General features: G+C 42.6%; 1 protein-coding gene across 1 annotated transcript in view; it reads left to right on the plus strand.

The window, feature by feature from the left end:
- The first annotated feature begins 422 nt into the window (after positions 1 to 422).
- Positions 423 to 20,612, plus strand: part of LOC134370502 (microtubule-associated serine/threonine-protein kinase 4-like) — a 287,590-nt gene continuing 267,400 nt past the window's right edge. Inside the window, exon 1 of the mRNA XM_063087598.1 lies at positions 423 to 773. Within this exon, the coding sequence (XP_062943668.1) occupies positions 423 to 773 (351 nt within the window). The remainder of the gene's footprint in view (positions 774 to 20,612) is intronic.

A 20,612-nucleotide genomic window follows, 5' to 3' on the forward strand; every position in this document is an offset into this window, starting at 1 on the left:
CGCGCCGCCCGGGGCGCTGCAGCCTCCGCCCACGGGCGCGCCTGCCGTGCCATTGGCTCCCCGGGCTGCCCGTCTCCTCCGCTCGGTGCCGGAGGCAGGTTTTGCCAGGAGAAGCCGCAGTCCCCGCGGCTCGGACGCCGCGCGTGAGGACTGTGCAGCGCAGGTCGCAGATCGCAGACCCGAGCGGGCATGTCGCCGCGCGCCGGAGCCCCCGTCTGCCGCCGGACTCCGGCGGCTGCTAACTTGGCTGCGGGCTCCTGCGGCCCCGCCGCGGCCATGTAGTCGCCGGCGGGGCTCCCCGCAGCCCGGGAGCGGCAGTGCTAGCAAGCCGGAGCCGAGCAGCCCACGGCTTTCCCCGGAGGCGCTGAGCGCGCGCCGCGGCCCCGCCGCCCCTCTGGCAGCACTTTGGGTCCGAGAGGGACATGGGGGAGAAAGTTTCGGAGGCGCCGGAGCAGGTGCCCCGCGGCTGCGGCGGCCACGGCGTCCGGACTCCCGCCCCTGCGGCAGCCGCCGCGTCCTCGCCGGGCGCTTCCTCGGCCGAGTCCTCCTCGGGCTCAGAAACTCTGTCGGAGGAAGGGGAGCCCGGCGGCTTCTCCCGCGAGCAGAAGCCGCCACCGCCGCCGGGAGGCGCCCTTAGCGCCCGGCCGCCCGCCGCGTGGGCTCCCGCGCGCTTGGTGTTGGAGCGTGGGGTCCCTGCGCCGCCACCCCGCGGAGGAGCCGCGCCGCCCGCAACCCGGGACAGCAGCGCGTCCCAGGAGGAGCAGGATGAGGAGGTGAGCCCGACTTCCCCCACCACGCCCCTCCGGGGCCCGCTGCCGGGCGACCCCAGCTCCCTACCCCGCGCGCTGGCGGAGGGCAGGGGCGCTCGTGGCTTGGAGAGGGGCGGGACCCCAGGCGCGCCGCCCTGAGCTCGGGGTAACGACAGTTAGGAGCCTCCCTGCGGGTCGTTGACTTCCCCGCGGCTGTTACCTCCGTGTGTGTGTGTTTACATGTGCTGACTGATGGTGCGCTTTTAAAATGTCGAAGCAGCAAACTCAATGTCTGTATCACCTCCGGTCGGTCTGTGAACGGATGCGATCTGCACGCCCGGCATGTCCCTACAACTGAGATGCGACCTTTCAAGTGAGCGTTCCTTTCCACCGAAGCGCTCGAGCGGATGGGGGAGTGTGGTGATGGGGAGGGATGGTGCGTTGGGGCTGGAGGGCTAGTGGGGGCGTAGCTGCGGAGCTGCACTGCGCGGTTTCAGTGGCGCGGGCCCCCCAGGATCGCCCGCTGGCGGTTTTGGCGGGTCCCCCGGGCAGCTCCTCCAGGAGAGGACTCCCTGCGCTCGGCCGGCGGCGCAGATGTGGGCGCCCGCAGCTCCCATTCCAACTTGTTTGCAGGGTGTCCAGGTGAGCGCTCGTCACCGAACCGAACAGGGAGCGTCTCACCTTGTTTGGGGGTACTGTGTCCGTCCTAGTTTCCAGGAAGGATGTTTGTCCAGGACTTGCATATAGCTTGAGTGTGCTTCCGGCTGTTTCCTGCTTTTGGAGGACAGTTAAGGAACAGTAAGGTTCTTCACGTCTTCAAGAATGTTTGCTTTGGACGTTTCGTGTGGGGGAAGTCATCTTGCTCAGGCAGGGCCAAAAATAAAACGTCACCCTAACATAGCCTCGTTGTAAAATTAATTCCTCAGTGCCAGAGTGGTATTTTTCTTATCTCTGATGGGGTTAGCTTCAGTAAGTAATTGCCTTTGTCCCTAGAAAAAGCAAGCTGAGGCCAGTGTCCTGGCAGAAGTCCCTTGCGTCCCTAGCCTCGAAGCAAAGACTGGATCTGGCAGAAGATGAGAAGAGGCAAGTACTAGCCTTGTAGAGATGGAGCAAACCTTAGTTGGTGGTGGCCAAGCAGTGACCATGATCCATGCCTGAATGCCCTCGGAGATTGCAGGGATTCCAGACAGGTGTCTGGAGACCTGCTTTCTAGAACTGTCTCTGCTCCTGAGTTGTGAGACCTTGGGTATGTCGTTTCACTCCTCTTAGGTTCAATTCTAAAATCTATAAAGCGAGGAACTTCACGGTAAGATTTATTTCCACACAAATACTCCTCTATCTGATCAGGAATTTTGGATGGATGCATAGTTCCAGTTTGATCCTGGTAAGAGGGTGGGAGGAGTTTGCCGAGTGCCACACCCACCACAGAACTGTGTCCTGGCAGAGAGGTGACCAAGCCCTGTACTATAAGAAGATGCCAGACATGGCCCAGGTGTTTGCCCTGTGACTTCTGCCTTAACTTTCAGAGATGAGCACACTGTCCCTGGGAAGCTGGGGGTATACCCTAACTTAATTATTTACCACTAGATTCTAATTTAGTTCTGCCACTGGTAGAGAAGTTGCCCTATGTTTTCTGTTTAGCTGAGAGTGTGCTCTGAGGTAAGTGACATGGTCTTGCAGATGGGAGTTGGGGGCGGGGAGGAGAGTTGGGAACTTTTCTTTTTTGATCCTGATTCTGTAGTTGATTTATTGCCTGGCCTTGGGGTGACGGTGTTTTACTTTCTTGGAAGAGAATATAATCATAGCTTATTTCACAGGCAATGAGGTGAGGATGGGTTGATTGAAACAAGTTAGAAAGTGGAATGACTAAATAATAATTGATCTCTATTGGCGAAATCTCAGAATTAGATGTAAACTGATCTGGTATTGCAATTTATTGTATAACTTAATCTGTGTCAGGGGAAGCTGGAACTTGTCCAGGAGTGAAATCTTGCTCTGAGAATTTTTTTTTTTTTTTTTTTTTTTTTTTTTTTTAAATTTATTTATTTATTTATTTATTTTTTTTTTTAAATTTTATTTTGTCGATATACATTGTAGCTGATTAATGCTCCCCATCACCAAAACCTCCCTCCCTTCTCCCTCCCCCCCTCCCCCCCAACCATGTCCTTTCTGTTTGTTTGTTGTATCAACTTCAAATAATTGTGGTTGTTATATCTTCTTACCCCCCCCCCCCGTTTGTGTGTGTATGTGTGTATGTGTGTGTGTGAATTTATATATTAATTTTTAGCTCCCACCAATAAGTGAGAACATGTGGTATTTCTCTTTCTGTGCCTGACTTGTTTCACTTAATATAATTCTCTCGAGGTCCATCCATGTTGTTGCAAATGGCAGTATTTCATTCGTTTTTATAGCTGAGTAGTATTCCATTGTGTAGATGTACCACATTTTCCGTATCCACTCATCTGATGATGGGCATTTGGGCTGGTTCCAACTCTTGGCTATTGTAAAGAGTGCTGCGATGAACATTGGGGAACAGGTATACCTTCGACTTGATGATTTCCATTCCTCTGGGTATATTCCCAACAATGGGATGGCTGGGTCGTATGGTAGATCTATTTGCAATTGTTTAAGGAACCTCCATACCATTTTCCATAGAGGCTGCACCATTTTGCAGTCCCACCAACAATGTATGAGAGTTCCTTTTTCTCCGCAGCCTCGCCAGCATTTATCGTTCATAGTCTTTTGGATTTTAGCCATCCTAACTGGGGTTAGATGGTATCTCAATGTGGTTTTGATTTGCATTTCCCGGATGCTGAGTGATGTGGAGCATTTTTTCATATGTCTGTTGGCCATTTGGATATCTTCCTTAGAGAAATGCCTACTTAGCTCTTTTGCCCATTTTTTAATTGGGTTGCTTGTTTTCTTCTTGTAAAGTTGTTTGAGTTCCTTATATATTCTGGATATTAATCCTTTGTCAGATGTATATTTTGCAAATATTTTCTCCCACTCTGTTGGTTGTCTTTTAACTCTTTTAATTGTTTCTTTTGCTGTGCAGAAGCTTTTTAGTTTGATATAATCCCATTTGTTTATTTTTCCTTTGGTTGCCCGTGCTTTTGGGGTCGTATTCATGAAGTCTGTGCCCAGTCCTATTTCCTGAAGTGTTTCCCCTATGTTTTCTTTAAGAAGTTTTATTGTCTCAGGGTGTATATTTAAATCCTTAATCCATTTTGAGTTGATTTTAGTATATGGTGAGAGGTATGGATCTAGTTTCATTCTCCTGCATAACGATATCCAGTTATCCCAGCACCACTTGCTGAAGAGGCAGTCCCTTCCCCAGTGAATAGGCTTGGTGCCTTTGTCAAAGATCAGATGGCAGTAAGTGTGAGGGTTGATTTCTGGATTCTCTATTCTATTCCATTGGTCAGTGTGTCTGTTTTTATGCCAGTACCATACTGTTTTGGTTATTATAGCTTTGTAGTATAGCTTAAAGTCAGGTAGTGTTATGCCTCCAGCTTTATTTTTTTTGCTGAGCATTGCTTTGGCTATTCGTGGTCTTTTATTGTTCCATATAAATGTCTGAATAGTTTTTTCCATTTCTGAGAAAAATGTCTTTGGAATTTTGATGGGGATTGCATTGAATTTGTATATCACTTTGGGTAGTATGGACATTTTCACTATGTTGATTCTTCCAATCCAAGAGCATGGGATATCTTTCCATCTTCTTGTATCCTCTCTAATTTCTCTCAGCAGTGGTTTGTAGTTCTCATTATAGAGATTTTTCACCTCCTTGGTTAACTCAATTCCTAAGTATTTTATTTTTTTGGTGGCTATTGTAAATGGGCAGGCTTTCTTGATTTCTCCTTCTGCATGTGCTCTGAGAATTTTAAAGTGAAACTAAAACCATATAGTTTTTCCCCCCTCAGGAGGAGAGAAGTGATAGCTTTGACGAAAGGGGTTGAAGCCCAGTGTGCATTTTGTGTTTCCTACACTGGCAGTGGTGTGGTGCAGTGGATCTTAACCTTTTGTGAGATTGTGGGCCTCTTTGAGAAACCAATGAAAGCTCCCTTGCCCCTCTCCTCAGAAAGTGCACACAATTATAATTATGATTTCAGAGGATTCTGGAATGCCAGGTTACAAACTGTCAGTTTAGTGGAAAGATCTGGGTTTGATTTCTAGCTCTGCCACCCTGACGAGGTGTGTAATTGTGGACCATTCAACGTCTGTAAGCCTCAGTTTTCTCACCTCTTAAATGGGAATAATAGCAATAGAGTTTTTAGACATTTTTCACATGCCATCTAATTTACTTCTAGCACAGTAGCTAACATATAGCATTGAGTTCCAAGTAAACATTAGTAAATATTAATTTTTCAAGTTCATTTGTGACAAAATTTTGGGAAATGGAAGTACAAGGTTGGGCTGTCCTTCTATTAATACATAGTTTTTATGCTACCTATCTTCAGAGAATCTGAGGCTGTCTATTCAGTTTTCTCCCATTTTATTAGTATAAGCTGGGAAACAGTTTTTGTCTCAGATTGTATTATTAACAAGGCACCGTTAGTGTAGTGTTAGTTGTACTATACAAGGCATTGAGAATAAAGCATTAAAAGGCTTAAGGTGCAACTCATAAAATGGAAAGAGGTTCATTTAGTTTTTAAAAATGTTATGTCTAGCTTTGGAGAGTCATTATTTTCCAAAGTTTTTTTTTTATAGTAACTTATTGCATTAATTTTTAAAAAACAGCAAAATTTGTTTCCAGTGTATTATTGCAGTGTTAATTTTTTGGCAACCTTGTTAAAGCTGTTTTCAATATGTCTAGTAATGTCAACAGTGTTTGACCTATTTCATATTTTATACTGTCAATATTTGTGTAAACTTACAAAGCCTCATGCACTTAAATCAGCCCTTTAAGCTTTGGTGTCTTAAAAGCAATAGTTTAACATAGCAGTGATGGTAGTTTTTATGTATTTAATATCAAACACATGAGAATTAGAGGTGGTGCACGACTTTTTAATTTAAAAAACCACATCTGACTTCTGCTTCTTACCCAAACCTGTGTGTATTGAGGATAGTACACTGCATTTCTGATAGTTAAGATGATCTAGATTGGAGGTCAGTTGCCCTGACAACATTTCTGAGATTTGCCTTTAGGCATTCTGCCTAGTCCCTTCCCAAAGCACCTTGTGATGACTCTAATAAAATACTTGGGTGCTGTTTGGTAATTGTTGGTACACTTGTTGAGAGCAAGAATTTTGTGTTTGTACGCTTAGCACAGTGCCTCTGATATGTTGGTAGGGACTTGGTAAATTTATGTTGAATGAGGAAAAAATGACAACTCTGAAAACAGTTGCATATTTGAAGGGTGACTGTGCATGTATTCACGTATTTTGTCTGTTGTGAATTATGACACTCAAACCTCTACACCTCTAATCAAGAAAAATCTTGTGGATCACAGCAAAAGACATTAGGAACAGTTTTTCCTGGTAAATTTTGAACAAAATGAAATCTCTGAGGATCCACTCAGAACGCCTTTGGTAGGACTTGCATATGAACTGTTATTAATTGCTTTTCACTGTGTATAGTAGGACTGGAAACTTTCAGGGATTCTTAGAATGGCAGAAGAGGGCTTAGTAGTTGGAAGGATTTCCAACTCAATATATACAACCCATTTATACCCTGCTACGCAAAGGGATTGGTTTTATTGGTATAAGTTGGCAAACAGTGTCTCTTATTAACAATGGCCACAATTATGGGCTGTCTTTAGACTGTTCTTTATTAAAGGTGTATGAGTTTGAGGACTGCTTTTAATATCATTTTGGGTGTATGTGTGTGGGGTTCCCCACATGGTGGTAATGCAGTAGATGAGTTTCTGGTGTTCCTTGCTTAAGAGAATAAATAGCAAAAAGCAACCATGAATTCAGCAAAGCTTTTCATTGAATTTATATTTTATTAATCACAGTAGCTACATACTTTGAAAAGACAAGGAGTGCATCAATCTTGGCATATTAATTATTTAGTCTACTTTTTGACTTACTACTTCAGTAAGAGCCACGAGATGAGAAAATCAGTCAACTAATATATATTGAGTCTGACTCTTTGAGTCAGGCTCTGTCCTGGGCACAGAGACCTCACGGAGCTTCTTGTCTACTGGGGGAGACAGTCACAAAATACATATTATTCATTAATCGCTTTCAAAAGTGGCAAATGGGGGACCAGCCTGTGAGGGAGGGGGAGAGTGCACTGAGTAACTATCGAGTCTGGAGGTTGAGGGCTGCCTCTGTGCAGTGAGGAAGTTAAGTCTGAGCTGGGACGAGCAGGTGTGAGATGGGGTAGGAAGGAGGTAGGAGTGAGCCAGGTAGCAGGAGGCCCTGAGGTAGGAGAGAGCGTGGGGGTGTCCATGGCTCTGAGAAGAATCGGGTTGTTTGGCATGGAGGAGAGGAGAGCATGGCATAGGAGGTTGATTGACAGAAACACAGCAGTTGGGTCATACAGAGCCGTTTGAACTTTATTCTAAGGGCACTGGGAGCCACTTGAGGATTTGAAGCGAGGAAGTGACCTTATCAGACTTGGATGTTGGGAAGACTGGGCACATGAAGTCCGCCTGTTAGGAACTGCTGGGGTAGCCTGTTTAAATGTTCCAGAGTTGAAACTGACACCTTGTGTGGAACTGATAATGGTGTGTAGACAAGACGGGGTGTGTGTGAGGGGGCGGGGGGGGAGAGTTGTTCCTGGTAGGTTAGGTATTCCAGGTACATACATGTGAAATATAATGGGAAAGGAATTTAGATCTCTTCAAGAGAACATCTTAGCTTGAATATTCATGTTACTTTGCACTGCGATATCATTGTAAGCCTGGTGTTTTCTTGAAGGAAGAACTTTATTGACACAAGTGGAGAGTGAGAAGAGGGTCTTGCAAATGCTCATTTCCACAGTAAATTGTGGGGTCACATTTACCTGAAGTGAGCATGAGGGTGATGGTCGTGAGGTTGTGCCTCCCTGTTGACGGGGACCGTGATGTGTGTGTACTGACACATTCCAGAGTCTGGCTTGTTTGCTTGGATGTTCCTAGAGAGGGAAGCGTCAGCAGCAAAGAACTAAGGCTTTACTTTTACCAGCTCTAGTCTGAGGTATTCCAGGAAGTGTCAAATATTTATATTTTGCCAGTGTTTTAGAGTCTCTGACAAAGGCTGTCTACCATTCAGACTTAGTGGATATGGTGTATGAGTCCAGTTTTTTTTGAAGAGCACGGAAGCAGGGCATATGGATGATAAACTGGAGAAAGAATCCTTGTAGAATATGTCCCACCAGGAGGAGCGTCAGTGACAAGGTGGCCTGGCCTTAGAGAAAGCCCAGTGGGGTGTGTGCATGTGCCTATGCATCATCTTAGAAGAGATGATTGTATTTTTTAGAGGAAAGACACCCTGTATCATTTCTGATCATGTTCTTAATTCTATGGTATTGCTTGGAAAAGGGTTTGTGTTCCTTTCCTTTATCCCTTCAGAGTCAGCAGCCAGTATTTCTCTGCTCTGGGGTTAGGGTCCATAGTACCTAAAGGTACAGACTTCTGATCCTGATTCAGCCACTATAGGCTGTGTGACTTTGGCTAGGTTATTAATACTGAAACTGTTTCCTCATCTGTAAAATGGGTATGTAATATTTATTGCAGAAGGTCGTTGTGAGGATTAATGAGACGTTTTATGAAGAGTACCCAGCATGATGCCTGGCACATAATAAGCACTCCATAATGGTGTTTGCTACTGTTATTGAGTATGGAGAAGCTGGTTTGTGGAGAATATCAGTACTATCTCTACCATATCCAGGGACATAAGCAGAAGCCCTTCCTCAGTGGATTATGCCACCAGCATGTTTTGTTGGTAGTCCTGGCAGCCCCTTTCTTTCATGTGTGGGTAGATAGGTAATGTAGTTATTACTTTTAATTTCATGGACAGAGCATTTCTTATGAGGTAATAAAGGCAAAACTTTATGGTGTATGATTCATTAACCCTTCTGTTGAGACACCATCTCTCTTTTGATGGTAGAATCTGCTTTTAGTGGTCAGTTATTAAATAATATCCTAAAAAATTCTAGGAACATGTAAATTACTAGCTACACCCAGGGATTTAGTCAGAAGGCAGCATGTCAGTTGTGTGCTGAGATGACCATGTACTACACTTAAGCTTCCTAGGTAATGATTTGGGGACTGAGAAGGGAGTAAGAAGGAAATCAGGTGATTATCTGGAAGTCACTTTTGGTTCATATAAGCATTGGGATGAGGGCGGGGGGGTGAGGCAGGTGGTCCAGGGGCCAACCCAGCTTCTCAGAGGAGAAATGCATTAGAAATGTGATAGAGCTTTCAAAAATTCAAGAACTCATGTATGCAAATTACCCAACAAAAATTCTGTTTTGTCCTTTTGGGACAGTATAAGCATTTCAGTTTTCAAGACAAAAATGCAAATAATCCAGGAGGACTTTGCTATAACTCAAATGCTGGTGCAGCACCTGCAATTCCCTTCCCTTCCAGATAACTGGTGCTCTACCCTATGCGCTTGTTCAGGTTGACATTTATACAACTTTGTATCACTTAGTCCAAAGATTCTTGTTCTGTTTTGGGTATCTGATATTTTGTCTGTAGTTTCTTATCTGCTAATGTTATTTTAGTTTAAAGCATAACATAAAATACAGGACTAAGCAGAAGTCTTTCTCCAACAGCTTCCATGCACTTGTTTTTCTCTCTCTCTGTGCCCTCTCTGTGCTATCTCTCACCGGAGTCAGAATTCCTGGGAAGGATTGGACAGTACGCACCTGTGCTTCAAGGGTTGGGAGAGAAAACTATACCCAAATGTAAAATTTAGGTGGTTCAGGACTGTGACCAGCAATATGTACACAAACATGAAAGTCACATTTAAGTGTATAGAACTTGTGCGAAGTTCCTGGTGGCTTCTCTAACGTCTCTTAATAAAGTACAGTCACTGCTTATTTAATGATTTGAATTCATAACTAGACACTTGTCTGTGAGACAGTTTGTAAATTTGTATCCTAGGCCTGTACTCTTGCTAGCCCATCAATTCTTCTCTCAGACACAGTCGATATAATTTTGATTATGGTACTTACTTCCACTGAACCTTTCAGCTGAAATGCTTTGTACTGATCTTGGGGGAGAAGAGGGAGGTGGGAAAGTGGGAGGGAAAATGAAAATACCGACAAATTGGGCTTTTTTTCTTAGCTAATTTCATGATCTACCATGTGGAAAATGAAAAATTTAATTTTAACGTTCTTGACTTGGTAATTTAGTGGTGTTTTCAGAAGGCAAGCTCACAAATGCACCCAATTTATTTTGGGTAGATGAGTGTATACTAACAAACTCACATCAGATGTGGGTCTCTTGGCCTCTGCCTTAGAACTTGCTTAACTACTTTTTTAATAAGCTGAGAAGTTAGGTGTGTAGTTCACTAGTGGCTGATGATTTTGTGCCTTTTTGTGTTTGTCTAAAAAAAAAATACCATTATATCGCAGATTTCTGGTCTTAACATTTGTCTTTCAGGCATTTCTTTATGCAGAGATAGATACGCCTTCCGCAATGCAGGAAGGGTCCCAGTGCCTCATCAGTGGTAGGGAAATAAAGTTAAATTGGTTAGTTAGAACTGAGGTTAAAATCTTATGTTGCTGTACACTGTCATTGAGACTTATATTCACAAACATCAGAAATTTAAAGTTGCTTTGTCGGGCAATAGTAGCAATAGTAGTAGTAGTAGTAGGGCAATAGTAGCTAGCTAAACTCCATTAAGGTATTGAAATAGAATGCATTTGTGATGAAATCCATTTTGTTTATAAAGGTTAAACAATTAACTTCACAAATAGGTTCTTTACAAATAAATTGGCTTCATAGAAAGATGTCTAGCTCCAACAGACACACAATACAAACTTGCAAAATTTGCTTTTTCTCTTGCACAGTTTTAGCTGGATTGGCTTAATTGAAATAATCTGAGCCCTCACCCCAGGCTTCTTGTATGGAAAGAGTAGCTTTAAAGATACTCACTGATTTGCATCCAAGATAGAGGAGGGGAGAATGCTCCAGAGCAAAGTTCAGCCCCAGATACTTGTTTCTCGAGAAAGAACCTCTCCTTCCCTTTAGGAGGAGAACTTCAGACATCCCAAATGTGTAGAGTACATGCCAGGAAAACCCAAGAAAATGCTGACCTTTCAGTCCTTTTGGCTCTTATCAGGCTAGTAAGTAGAAGTGCCCAGTTAAGTCAGTGTAGCCTTAGTGTGCAAACTGGATGTGTGTGAACATTAAGAGAACAAGGGAGAGGAAAATTATGTGTCAGGTAAGAAAAGAGTCTTCTCTTTGCCCTACATTTTGGTACTTTGTTTGTAATATTACCTTGGTAAACTTTATTTAGTGTAGCATTTTATTTCCTTGGAATTTCTTGGTCATTTGTTCTGCAGGCATTGACCAAGTTACCCTAATAACTACCCAGCTCATTGTTGGGAAGGTGGTTGTCCCCAAAGTGCCTGTAAGACCTTTTAGGACTAGCTTTAATCCATTGTGACAGGGGAGAGGGAGGGATCCCAGCCTTGATGCAGATTCTCTATTCTGAGGAGAGGAGATAAATGATAAAATGGAAATTACAACTTTGAGCTCACTTGATTTTCTTCATAAAAATGTCAGTGTCATTTCTGTTTTCATGATTTCCACTTTTGACATTAAAACACTTCTACCTGGAGAAAGCTTAGCCCACACGCGTGAGCAGCCTGAGGGCAAGAGTTTTAAAGTCATGGAATGACACCATTGTGAAGAGTTGTAACAACAGTGGAGTAATATGATTTTGTGACCTGCTAAAATCATATTGTTAATATTCCTTTAAGATTATTTCTGAATCATCACTTTCTGTGTGCTGTCATTCCTTGTTCTAGTTCCCTGTTGTCCTCCCCTCTACCCCCCTTTCCTATCTATAGCTTGATCTTCAGAATTTTAAAAAGAACATGACCAAAAAACCCTGCGATAAACCATGCTAGCTAGTGATTGTAGGAAGACTTTTGTTAAACAGAATGTTTGGGGGAAAAGCCTTTTTTGGTTATGGAATTTTATGATTCACTAAAGATTAATTTGAAAGCTCTTTTTGTTCTCACCTTGTTGCTTACCTTTTTTTTCCTATAATGTCATGGTGCGTTTTCCTGCCTTATTCTGTGCTGAACAAGCTAAATTTTTTTTTCTTCTTTTTTAATGATTGGACGTCTTGTAGTGCTTTAGGGCTCTTACTCTGGGCATCAATCATCCTTAAACTATTGAAGATGTGAAAGTATGTAAGGAGAGGTGGAAAGTGAGTATAAAACTATGTGTGCTGTTTACAGAAGCAGATATTTTGATTTCTTTTTTTCTAGCTTTCAAGTGGAGATAGCAAAATAAGTTGTGTTTTCTGAGGGTTGTACTGCAACATCTTTGTTTCTGCATTAGGCCAGGTCTTGTATATACTGGTATGTTAATATTTGTAGGGTACTTAGTTTGCACAGTCTTTTCTCATATTATTTCAACTGTTTTCTCATTCCCATTTTGTACACATTTCTTTTTTGTGGTATAGTTAATAATTTATAAATCTCTCTCCCTCACTAGATTGTGAGCCTCTCAGGATGGGAACAATGTCATATCAACTCAAATCCCTGCAACAGGGAGAGGGCATAGTATATAGCAAATAATAATACATTGCACAAAATTGCAATTAAGGCACAATGTGTGTTGACACCAATCTGAATGTTTTACATGCATTTACTCATCTAATTTTTACATAAGTATTTTTAAGTTTCATTTGACAATTAAATTGGTCCACATTACCACACTGTAGCTAAGTGATCCACTCAACCTCATACAAGTGAGGAGGAGGAGGATGGTGGAAAGAGACTGGGAGAGGAGCAGGTTTGAGGAGACCACTAAGGAACACTGCATTCCTTGAGGTCCCAGCCTCTTGGTCATCTCTGTATCCCAGAGCCTAGCTCAGAGCCTTGTGTGATGTGGCACACAATAAATGGTTGTTGAATGAATGAAACACCACTTAGGGAATGGGTCCCTTTGCACTGGCATAAGAGGTTAGATTAAATGCAGAAATTTTGTAAGAGGGCTAAGATTTAAAGCTATAATCCTGGGTTTCAGGTCATCCATTAATGAGATAAGTGGTTTTCTACAAATGAAAGAGTTTGACTATATATAAACCAATCCTTATTTTCATGTTGGCTTTGGGAAGCTGTACTCTGCTAGGATAATTTTTGGTTATTCATTAAAATCACACTTCTAGCATTATGGAATTTTTGGCCATAATGTTTAAAGGAATTATTGTTGGGTCGGCTTTAGCTCAAGCGGTTACTTCCTCAAGCCAGACTTCAATCTGTCTAAAGGAATTATTGTTTAAAGGAATGTTTAAAGGAATGATTTTAATTTCTGATGAAATATTGACAGCTAGCTTTATAATGTTAAGTGATACTGGGCTGTACTCATTAGTTCTCAAGATGTGGCTGCTGTAAGTGGAAATGGGTTGTAGGAATTTTGGCAATTTTATTTTATTTAGTGGAAGAGGTGTTGGCATGGGACTTGGGAGCTCTGAACTCTTGTCTTGGCTCCTTGCTATGCAAGCTACTAGCCTCCCTGATCCTCATCTCTGATGAAATAAGAGGTCCTTTTTAGCTCCAGCTCCAGTTTTTTGTTTCCTTCTTACTATAAAAATATTTTAAACTTTTAAAAGTTTTCATCAGCGTTTTTTAATGGAACCCTTCATTGATGTTTTTGACAAACTTGATAATTGTTTGTGCTGTTTTCTGATTTGTGCGTAGGCACATATCCTTTCCCCTCTCCTAGCTTTATTAAGGCATAATTGACAAATGAAAGTTGTATGCATTTATGGTGTACGATGTATATGTCTACTTTGTGAAATGATTAAATCAAGTGAATTAACACATTCATCACCTCACATACCATTTTTTTTTTTTTGGTGGGAAGAACATTAAGATCTATTAATACATTCTTGAAAGGAATTCTCAAAATGACACTCAGTGGATTCTCCCTTTCAGATTATGCTGATTTAAACATACAAAAATTATGGTTTACTTATATTTTCCACTTTCAATGATCTTATAAAATTATTTGGTATGTTTCTGTCAGTGCTCTCTAATAAATATTGAGTCTATTGTCTCTTACCTCCCAATTCCTGCAAAAGGAGTGTGACAAGGTCCGGATAACAAGGTCAGTTTTGTGTCTGTACTGATGCTGGATTATTTTGTTGTGTTATCTCACCCATTCAAGTACTCAGGCTTCTGTGTAGTTTTTCAAAATATTTAGATTCTTTGAATAGTCACTTTGAGCACGAAGCTTCAGTTTTCAAATATAAGGGTACTTCAAAAAGTTTGTGGAAAAATAGAATTGAAAGAGAATATGAATTTTACCATGAACATTTTGAAGTACCCTCGTAAGTCTTGTAATAGAAGATGGTTTGGCTGGCAGGGGTAGCCCCCTTTTCAGTAAAGGGTAACATTAGAGCTTACATATTAAGATCTTTACTGAGCTAAGACTATCCTTTAGAAAATGCTGTGGTGTGGACATTTGAGTCATCTTTAAAATAAAATAATAAATTTTAACTGCAGAAGTTATTGTTCTAGGTAGAATTACAAAGGATGTTTTTTTTTTGGTGCTAGCTCCAGAAGACTCTGACTAAAAAATTGGATCTTTCTCCCTTAAATTTTCTTTGCTAATCCTTGGATAGCAGCAGAATCTACAGGCTCCAAACAGAAAAGAGTTGGGTTTGGAATTTGCTTGCTGCCTGGAATTATTTTCCTTGGGCTACATGTCACAGATCTGTTACCCCTATGTCCTAGACCAACAACTTCTGATTTTTAAAAATCATTCTTTTATTTAAAAGATTTGTACGATCACTACTCCTCCAGGCAGCCTGGGCCCTCCTGTACTGTTCTGGACCTTAGCTGCCCAGCCCTTGAAGTGGACTAAAGTCTGTTTGCAAAGTTAAATTACAATCTATCAGAAGTTGTTTTCTATAAGTGTGCTGATTCTTTTTTCTTTTAACTGGAGGCTGGCAGCTCTGGCCTAAGCTATTAGTAGGTTGTTTCGTAAGTAAGTTTGTTTGAAAGTCAATTGTTTGGAACTTGGAGTGTGTAGTTCAATAGAGATAATTTTAAATGGTGATTCAGTTTCCTGATCAGCCTACAAAAGCCAAATTAACTGCCAGGATTGGGATAATAGTGCTAGAAATGGTGAAGACAGTAGAATTTTGATCTGAAAGGTCAAAGGCTGTTTTACACCCTGGTTTCCCCAGACAGGTCAGGTGAATACCTGGGCCAGAGCCAGGTCCTCTGACTCTGTCATCTGCTTCTGCCACTTGGCATAGTGCTGCCTTGAGGTTTCTGTTTCTAACATGGGTTCCAAGTGGGGTGCTGGGGGCATGTATGTCTTTTGTGTATCATTAGGGGCAACACAGCAGCATCTGGGGGCGGGTGACTGTGACAGATAATCCTTGGCTGTTCACTCTTAACATCTGCACACCTGGATAGCAGCGCCCTGCCCTACTAGGTGTTCTGAGTTAGGAACAGGTGAGCCGGAAACGGGCACCCACACACTCAGCCTCTGCTCCCAGCCATGTGTTGGCTCTGGGGAAACCTCCTGGAGACATGGCAGTGACCTTTGTCTTTGACACCTTCGTGGATTCTCAAGACTCCATCACATATGGGGCAAATAATTTTAACCCAAAGCAAATTCATTAAAATTATTGGGGTAAATGAAGAATGTAGGGTAGAAAGTGGTCACTTCAGAAGATCATGAGAATGCCTTTTTAAATAAACCAGGCACTATTACTAGATGTATTGCTAGGGCTAGGGCCCACAGACCCTTCAAACCCATTATATAGGCTGGGTCACCAGACCCTTCATATGCCTGGCTGGGTCGCTAGACCCCTCACATACAGGTCCATGAGCAAGGTAATTGGGAAAGATCCTGGAAGCCATTGGCAGAGGACACGAGCTCAGTCTTCAGCTTCCTTAGCAGCAGTAGCCTCTCGGAGCATCCCCGGGGCCCTGGCAGCAACAGCTTGCAGCTACTGTCTCTAGCAGTAGCAGTGCCTCCCCGGGGCATCCTTGGGGGCTCGGGTGGGGCTCCTGTGGATCAGAGCCGCTCATCCTTTATACTTAAGTCGATAACTTGGGACACCTGGGTGCGAGTCAGACAACCCAGGAACACCTGGGTGCACATGCACAATTACATTAGACGATAACCAAGGAACACCTGGGTGCGTGTGCATATTTACATCAAATGCTTGGCAAGACTCCAAACCCCCAGGGTCCCTGACCATTTATATTTCATTTTCCCTACACTAGAAATAATCTAGAAATAATTAAGGGCCCTTTGTCCAAAACATTTTTTCTTTGTATAATAAAATTCCTTTATACACAAATGATGTTCTAATTTGTTCCCTCCTTCCCCGGCAGACATTAAATTCTCCCATGCTTCTTTTAGTTTAACTCAGCTGTAGATGAGTTTAAATAATCACATGTCCTCGGTCAGTGGGGACCTTATACATAAATGTGCGTTGTTAGTGCTGTTTTTGTTTTCAGAACACAAACCCACAGAGATTGATGAAGGATGGCTGCATCACTCCAGCTGGAGGATGTTTTTATTCATTACGCTGTGAGCTGCTGCTTTTCTCTCTTCCTTCCCTCTCCCCCATCTGTGTTCTCCTCTCACCAGAGGGTTAAAGCTGAGGTGTGGTATTAGTGCCATTTGTTCTTTCAAAGAGATGGCAAAGGCCCCATCAAAATAGTTTATAGCCAAGTTCTCGCAATGAGGATGATTTCATCAGAGCCTCTCTCAGCGTCCCCTTAGAGATCTTCTGTGGTAATTAAAAGGAAAATGAAACACCGATTTTTAAAAAATGATAAATACATTTTTACCAGGTGATTTCATAATGCTAGGTGTAAGCCCTGCTGAAAAGCATTGGGGGGTGCTCACTTTGTGCTTCCGAAAATCCTGTAATTAGGTGGGCACTGTCTTGCATTGTTAAGATACGGTTACCTGTAGTTTTTAGAAATTTGTTTTGACACTTAAGGACATCTAAGGATGTAAATTTAATTACTACTGCTGCTGCTTTCTTTGTGGGCTTGGATGAAAAGTGGTGGATTAAACGAGTATAACAAAACTGCCACTAAGATGTAGTTGTTTTTTTAAACTTAAGTTTAAATGGGTGTTCAAAATTTTGTCTCTAAACATGTAATACAGATTAATAACTTTTAAAGCCAAGTTTTCGCAATGACAACTTAGGTCTTGGACAGTCAGAATAATTTGAATTTTGAGAGATAACTTTAAGTTTGATATACTGCTCGCTTAGAATATCCTAGAAAATGAGGGCTTGATTACAATGGGATTTTGTGCGGGTGGCTCATTTTAACACAAGCTTGCAGGCCAGAGTTGTATTTCTGGTTTTATTAAAGGATGGGGGTGGCGAGTGGGCTGAACCAAATCAACTTCTTGGGCATAGGTTTCTTTTTTGCGGTGCTGCTTTTTTCTTGTCCTTGCCTGTTGGCTTGCACTTTTGAAGGACAGAGAGGAGGAAATACTAGAGTACTGGAGGGGTGACTGTAGGGTCCTGGAGAGTAAGTGTGTGGTGAGGATGTCCTTATTGGAGGTGAGGTGTGGGACTCCCCAGGGACCCTGGCTGCCGCTAACCTTTCTTGCTGTGGGGGTGGAGCTGGTGTGAAACTGCATATTCTTTTTCTTTGTCAAATCAACAGGTATTTATTGAACCTTGCTACTTGCGAAGTGCTGTAGGAGTTGGCAGGTGGGGAGGAAAGGGAGATGCAAAAGAAAAAAAAGATCTGGTCAGTGCCTAAAGCAGCCCACAGTTGGGTGAGGAGATACAGGGCAGCCAGAGTGACTCGACCTGAATGTGCACAGTGCACTATCAACAGGTGAGACCTGTGATTCAGACTGAAGGTGGATATAGGGAGTGAAGCACTCGGAATAGTCAGCCTGACAGGATTTATCTGGAAGCCAGCAGTGGGTGGTACCTTGAAGATTTTAAGCATTGGGAAAGAGAAGAGGAAGTTGTATCAAATTAAATTATTTGGCCTATTAGATATGTTTGCTAGAAATAGTTGTAGTCTTAGGAAAATCTTCCATTTTTCTCTTTAAAAGTAATATTTTGAAGGAATAGTGATTGACAGGTTGGTTTTTCCACATGCTTACAGGTAACTCTTTGTGCCTATATAATTTAAAATTACTGGTACAAAATACACTACCAGGATTGTGGTGTTTTCTCTAATACCAGTTTATATATGGCTTCATAACTTTCTAATCCAGAGTTTTTTTTTTTTTTGAGATTTACATTTCTCTAGGTAATTAAGCAGTATTTACAATTAATACTTTTTTAGTCATTGTCTTAAGGAAATTTTTGTTTTTGTTTGTTGTAGGGCAAGAGTTTAGGTAGAAAGTATGCTTGGTAAAATTTACTAGGCAACCCATTTTTTGTATAGTATTTTGTTCTCTTGCTTAGGAATATTCTTTGGTTACTCATTACTTGAAATTTTCCAAGTTTAGAGCAATGACGTTTTTGGCCCATTTGGAATTTCAAACACCACCTCAGTCTCCCCTGCCCCAACTCGTCATCAGAGTGCACTTGGAAAACCTTCTTCAAGGAGAAACTCTCACCTCTGGGTCTTTGACAGGAATCATGGCAGAGCCCCCTACATGGGTGAGGTCTTGATGTCTGTGTGCCTGGCAGCCCCTGACCCTGGGAGCTTTCTTAGACCTCCGAGCCACGTGGACTTGCTTGAAGTTCTCAGCAACCACAGACTTACTGGTTTTAGGAGACAGAGGCTGTGATTTTATAAGGTAGTTTCTCCGGGCCTCAGACCTGCCAGGGTTGCTAGTTCCCCGTGTTTGCTGTAGAGAGGGAAGTGAGCCTACTGAGGATAAGACCTCTCTAAAAAACTCTCTCACCTTTGTCTGTCTCCCTCAGTATTCTGCAAGCCTGGGGAAACATTCCTTCCTTGGAGAGTTAGTGAATGCGGTCGTGGTCTACTGTCACACCATGTGTAACATGGTGACTGCTTCCAAGCCACACAAAATGACAAAGCAAGGCAGCAAAGGGGACTGGTGGAAGTGAGTTTGTAATGTGAGTGGGGACAACTTAGAGGAGATGGTGCTGCTTGTAAATGTCTATGCCCAGGTGGAATGATTAGGGTAGTTCTGCTTTTATAATTAACATTAAGCTCCCAAATGAACTCACTCCTCCCTGGCCCAGTACATCTTATCCTTCCCCCTGCCTTCAGGGAAAAATAGCTCAGAGAGTGGTGCGTGAAGGCCCCGTGTGAGTGTCTGACCAGCTCCACCACTTCAGAGAGTGTCTGTCCCAGTTACTTTTATTATAACCACAGTGTATACTCTGGACTTTGGAATTTGTAGCCACAACTATGCTATTAATCTTAACTTTGAAAACTCAGTAGTTACCCCCTCCATGTAGAGCTTGCAGACAACCCAATAAGTGCTTGAAATGATAGAAAAGAAGCTATTCCCTGTAAGACTCTAGTCTTTCATCATGTGAATCAAGGAGTTTATTAGCCCTTATTAAAATATTTGGGGTCTCTAGAATTCTTTGACTTTTTAAATTGAAACAAAATTGATTATACCTATTGTGGGGTACAGAGTTGACTGTTGGTATTCATGTACCATATATGGTGATCAAATCAGGGTAATTAGCATATTCATCATTGCAGAACATAATCATTCTTTGTGTCCATTAACTAATTTCTCCCTAAAACACCTCTAAGAATTTTTTGACCCTTGATGAGGGCAGTGAGATCCTAATCTTAGATTAAGTTTTGAAGCAAATCTTCTTGGAGGTTTTCCATGTTGCTGAACAGGAGAAAATTCAAGGGATCCTCGATTTTCCCATTCTTTGGAGAACAAATTCCCTCCTGTCATTTGAACTTGCTGAGTTCTTTTGTGCCAAAAAGATATTGTACTTACCACACCTCCCAACAGCTGCTAGGACAGTGGTTTGGGGAGAGCAGGGACCTCACAGTGCACATGTGGGGAGAGCCCTTGATGCTTCTCCTGGAGATGGTCTTACCTGCAGCAAAAGACAAGGTGTCCTTTCTGATGCTTTGTTTGGGGGGAGTGCACATGTGGCAGAATAAGCTTTCGTGAGCTATTAGATCTGAATCCTGCTCTTTGCTTTTTCTCTTCTCTGGTATTTCAAACAGGAACTGGGACCCTTGTAATTCCTTGCCTTGAGGATATTTGCCTGGCAGAAAACTGAAGCAGTTTGAAATTGAGGCTCTTCTCAGTCTCTTTGTGAAAAGTCTAAACCTATAGAAGAGAAAGTGCTGTGCCTCCTGGGCTGGAAGGTGGTTTCATTTGACAGCAGGGAGGGAGAGAAAGCAGATTTTCCTGGACCAGGAGGGGGGTCAGGGTGGGTGGGTCCTGGGGTACAGGGTTTGGGACGCGGTGAAGCTCTTGGTGGCAGCGTAAAGCAAGGGAGGAGGCTCCTGGTCATTTGGTGGGCCTGTGGAGGGTGGATTTTAGACACCTGGTTTTCCTGCCATAGCAGAGATTCTGGTGCCTTGTGTGGGCTATGGAAGCACAGATGTGTGGGGTTTCACCAGTAAGCATGAGAAGCTGGAGGCCCTTTCCCTGGTGTGACATCCAGAATAAATATGAGGATCGGTTTCTCACCACAGGCTTTGGTATCAAAATTAATTTAATCTCAAGAAAAGAGTGATATTTTTGTACACCTGGCTTTGTGAGTTGAGGTTTTATACCCACTGTTCCCATGATCAAAACTTGAGTTCCTGAAAATGCCTAGGTGGGATGCTTTAGCC

Source organism: Cynocephalus volans, chromosome 2 (assembly GCF_027409185.1).
Source record: "Cynocephalus volans isolate mCynVol1 chromosome 2, mCynVol1.pri, whole genome shotgun sequence".
Classification (NCBI taxonomy): Eukaryota; Metazoa; Chordata; class Mammalia; order Dermoptera; family Cynocephalidae; genus Cynocephalus; species Cynocephalus volans.